This window comes from Atta cephalotes (assembly GCF_000143395.1).
Source record: "Atta cephalotes unplaced genomic scaffold scaffold00009, whole genome shotgun sequence".
In the NCBI taxonomy this organism is placed as follows: Eukaryota; Metazoa; Arthropoda; class Insecta; order Hymenoptera; family Formicidae; genus Atta; species Atta cephalotes.
Window position 1 is genome coordinate 6382482 of NW_012130073.1, and position 4850 is coordinate 6387331.

At 24.6% G+C, this 4850-nt stretch overlaps 1 protein-coding gene across 1 annotated transcript in view; it reads right to left on the reverse strand.

Annotated features, from left to right (window-relative positions):
* Positions 1-2727, reverse strand: part of LOC105627590 — a 3946-nt gene extending 1219 nt beyond the window's left edge. Inside the window, exons 1-4 of the mRNA XM_012208871.1 lie at positions 2541-2727; positions 2283-2454; positions 1462-1594; positions 1143-1316 (exon numbers count right to left, since the gene is read on the reverse strand). Coding sequence (XP_012064261.1) covers positions 1143-1316; positions 1462-1594; positions 2283-2454; positions 2541-2727 — 666 coding nt within the window. The remainder of the gene's footprint in view (positions 1-1142; positions 1317-1461; positions 1595-2282; positions 2455-2540) is intronic.
* Between the last annotated feature and the right edge of the window lie 2123 nt (positions 2728-4850).

Below are 4850 nucleotides of genomic sequence, written 5' to 3' on the forward strand. Positions count from 1 at the left end.
ATAAAATCGACGTATAAGATAACAAGATATCTTTAAGATATCTTTAAGAATTTTTTAAAAAACATCTTTAATTACAATGTAAGAAAATACCTATGTGAGCCAAATATTCGTATACAATGATACATATATTAAAATTTTTAATACAGATATTTTGACCCTAGTGGATTCTTTTCAATGTAAAAATGTTAATAGCCATCCATAGAAATATAAAATAATGTGTTTTCTCGCCAAGTCATCAAATCATCATTAAATCTGTTGTCAATAATTGAAAACTTCTATGTTGTCTGTTATATTTTGTCGGATATACAAACTGTTAGATGTACTTCAGTAAAATTGAATCAGAAAATGTATGATTAAAATGTAAAATTATATAAGTCAAATTCTCTAGAAACTTATATTAAACCAGATTAATGTTAGTCTGTTACAAAAACGATATGATTACAAAGAGAGATGTAAATATCGAGTGCGAGGTCAAAATGCAAAATAACAATAACGCAATCAATAGAAATAAAAATAAAAATGAACATAAAATTACTAATAAATATCTAAAATTTTAAAACAAGGAAACTTTAACTTTTGATTAATTCAATACAAGAAGTTTAATAAATCCGTTTCATTTTCTAGGTTTAAACCATTTTCTTTGTTTTTTTAATATATATCTGGACACATTAGTGTCTCGATACTAAGCTACGCGCAGCGACTCTACCGTGGTTATTACATACGAATATCTAGTAGGCATTTCCTTACATTATCATTATTGAGTTTATTTGTGAAGCCTTATATTGTAATTTAAACTTTATATTGCATCTTCAAAATGTTTTACAAAGAATACTGAAAGATATCTTTCGCACCACGCGGCGCGATGTATAAAACAATTTTAAGATATCTTTCGGCAATCTGTAGAAATTAATATCTTGTTAACTATTGTGAAAATTGCAAAATGGTAGAAGACTGTTCGATGCAGTTTTTTCTTAGGAGTAGTATTATATGATTAATAGGCATTATTTCAGATACACTCTGTATATTTATAAGTATAAAATTAGTCATCAAATATACAATTAAATTACAATATACATAAATAAAATTATATAAAAAAAATTCCTTAAAGAACTATTAATATGACATAAAGATACTTTTTGCATATTTTTATAAAATAACGTACTCAAAAACTGCTGTACCATCGGTTTTTCGTCGGAATATATTGCCTCTCGAAGACTGCAATGATGAACTGTAAATCCGATACTTTGAAGTAATTCCCGTAACTCTTTGCGAGCATTTTTTGACTCTTGATACGGTGAAATATTTTTCATTGAATTCTGCATGAAAAGTAATTATTAACAATTTATAATTTAAAAGTTACTAAGTAATAAAACATATAAAAATAGTAAAAATGTAAATCAAATAATAATTATAATTTAATAATATATTGCTTAATAATTTAATATGTATATTATAATTTACAGGTATGTATTGTGCAAAGCGGCTGTCTTGTTCCAAAAATTTGAGAACTTCAAAAAAATCATGAGATGCTATTACATACGCAAGCATAGTTGCATTAGGTTTTAGCATTTGATAAATATTCTCGAAAGCTTGTCTGTTAAATAAAACAGATAAACGTAATTTTTAAAGAACACATTTATTAATAATTAAACTAAGAAAAGCTTCAATACTTAAATAATTAAAAAATAATAATGAAAATAAGACTACGAGCTGAGTAAAGTTTAAATGCTAATTTATTAAAAACATTAAACAAAGTTTTATTCTAACAAACATTTCGATTCCAATTGGATTTCAATGTTAATAATTTTATACAAATTTAAATTTAAACCGATATATCTTAATTCTCTTGAAGAATCTTGAATCAAGAATCAAATACATCTGAATAATTATCTATGCGAATGTTGAAATATTGTGATAAAATTTTGTTTATTGATTTAATAAATTAGCATGTAGATCTTGCTCGGCTCATAGCTCTATTTTTATTATTATTTTTTAACATTTATTAATATATCTTTAAAAAAGAATTTTTCTTAATATAATCATGCAAAACATATGATAAAATCATATATTTTATATTCATTATTCTTTTAAATGTCACTATATTATTATAATATAGAAATATCAAGAAACAATATAAGCAATAATTATGTTTAAATGTAAAATAATATTGTGTGCATAAATGTATTTGGAATATGTTTTATAAATGAATTTACGCACACATACAATATGTTTAGAAGAAAAAATTAATTCATTCTTGTATAAAAACTTTTTATATTGCTTACCGAATGTTTTTGCACCATTGCAAAGTTTGAAACGAAAATATGTGATCGAATTCAGAAATATATTTCTTAGGCAAATTTTTAGTTTCAATATCCAATATTTCAAACTGAAGTCGTTTTTTGTCACTAAATGTCTCATTCGCATATTTGATCATACTCTCCGAAATATCCGTACCTTCACGAAATGCAAGTATTGAATTAAATATGTAATTATAACGTCGATTTTTGCTATAATATTTCTTTAATTTATTACTCTTTTACCAATTATTTGTGCATTTGAGTCAAGAGAAGGTAATAAAAAATCCTTTGTTATATCTCCAGGACCGCAACCAATATCCATACACTTTCCACGTATATTCATTAAATCTTCACCGAACTCTTCGATTATAGATAATATTCTATTCTTTTGTACTTTGTCAAATTCACTGTAGATTCTTGGATTCTCCATGACTGTGTCTAGTAATAATTTTAGACACAATATGCTGTGATATTATCTTACAGCAGACTTATATACTCAACGTTGCCACCTATTGTTGACTGTTAGAAATGTATATGTAAATCACAAGTTTCCTTTATATAAATGAGGCTTATGGTATAAAATTAAAAATAATGATTTAACTGAAAATTAAGTTACAGTAATTACTTAAATGTAATGAACGTAAACATTAAATTTGAAAAATACATTAAATTTTATGTATATATACACAAATAAATTTTTAGTTATAAATACATTAAATTTAATGTAATGTCATGGAATTAGATTCAAATTGTGTAACTTAAAATTTAATAAAATTATATTAAAGAATATTTCTAACAGTAGTCACTAAAGTAAACCAGATAAGTAAAATAGAGCAAATAATAGGAAAGCCCTATATTATGAGATAGATACCTAATATGAGAGAGCGGCGTTTCTGCTAAACTAATAAACGCTATCTATTGCTAAACTAATAAACGCTATCTATTGGTTCCACCATAAATTTATTGCTCTTGGATTGAAAATTATATAATATTTAGTGGAAAATTCATTATTAGGTCTTGTAATCTAAAATAAACATATTCGTGCCAAAAAGATGTCAATGATAATACGAAAAAGTAGGTCGTGAAACATATGCTCTTTGTAATATTTGGTTAGTAGTTAAGATCTGTATTTCGATGCTTACTGTACCTGGGCAAATGATATATGGTTTTGATGGTGTTTTCTGGCGATGATGTGGCTGCTATAGATTATAATTTGATATAGATTATAATATTCTTATTTGTGTAAAAATTGCAATTATACCTCTTACACTTGGGATGAGATGACAATAAATACAAAACAATTTTTCCTTGAAATCGTCATTAAAACAATTTTATGAATTAAAATTTTGAATGTTTTATATAATTCGAAATATTATAAGTTAATGAAATGTTTAAACAAATAAAAATATGTCCAATTTACTTCCTAAATTAGGAATTTACTTCTTAAATTTAATTCCTTTCTTTCGTATTTCCTCAATTTATATTTTATCGTACTTTTATGTTTTTAAATTGTTTATGACATTTTCTCCCTCCATAGGAGGTGGCCATCTTATTTTTATATATATATATATATATATATAGAGGGCGAAGATGTCACTTTTACGAGACATATCAATTTTTTCCAATACGGAATATTAATAATACGGAATATTAAACATTAAATTTGTAAATTTATGTAAATACAGAAAGGTCTCTAAAAAATACAAATAATATTTTTTTGTAATTCAATTCAATAACATTAAGAAGTTATTCAAGAATAAAGGCTTAAGTGGTGTCTTACCCCCCAATCACCTTAATGAAAAAATGCTAATAGTTGATATTCAGATACAAAAAACTTTCTACCTACTAATAAGTAAATATCTTATTAGAATTGCCATTAACTATTACTTTTTTGTGACCATTATCGCCATTAAGATTATAATTTTTTAAGATTATAATTTTTCTATTATAATCTCGTTTCTAAGAAAAGTCTATGGAAAGATTTGTGCAATTAATCAAAGAAACATCTGCGAGCCTTATCTGTACAAGGGACATTACATTACTGTTCACCATCGATTTTATTCTCCGTGAAATATGTTGTTGAATACTAAAATCTAAGAGACACGTATTTTTTATATGTGCGCTAACTTATGTTTAAGGGGTGAAATACTTCTTTGAAGAAAAAACAATATTTCTATTTCGAAATAGAATACCGTCGGAAATATGAAAGATGGAAAAACTTTTTTAAACAAAAATTGTACGGTTTCAAAAGTATTTCAATGTTGTGAAAAAAAATTTTTTTTAATCTTTTTGTTTTTATAACAAAATACTCTCACTACCCATAAATTTTCTCAAATTTTTCAAATTTTATTTTACCAAATTAAAAATAATTTTTTCTAAATTTGATTATGTACAATAAGGTTATATTATAACATACGATTTTCAAAAATTAATTATTAACATTTTCATACATATCCGTATTCATATGTAAGTAATTATCGTCGAAACAATAAGAATATATGAAAAGATGTTTTAAGTAAAATTTGTAGTTTTCTATATGCTTTATGACTGTAT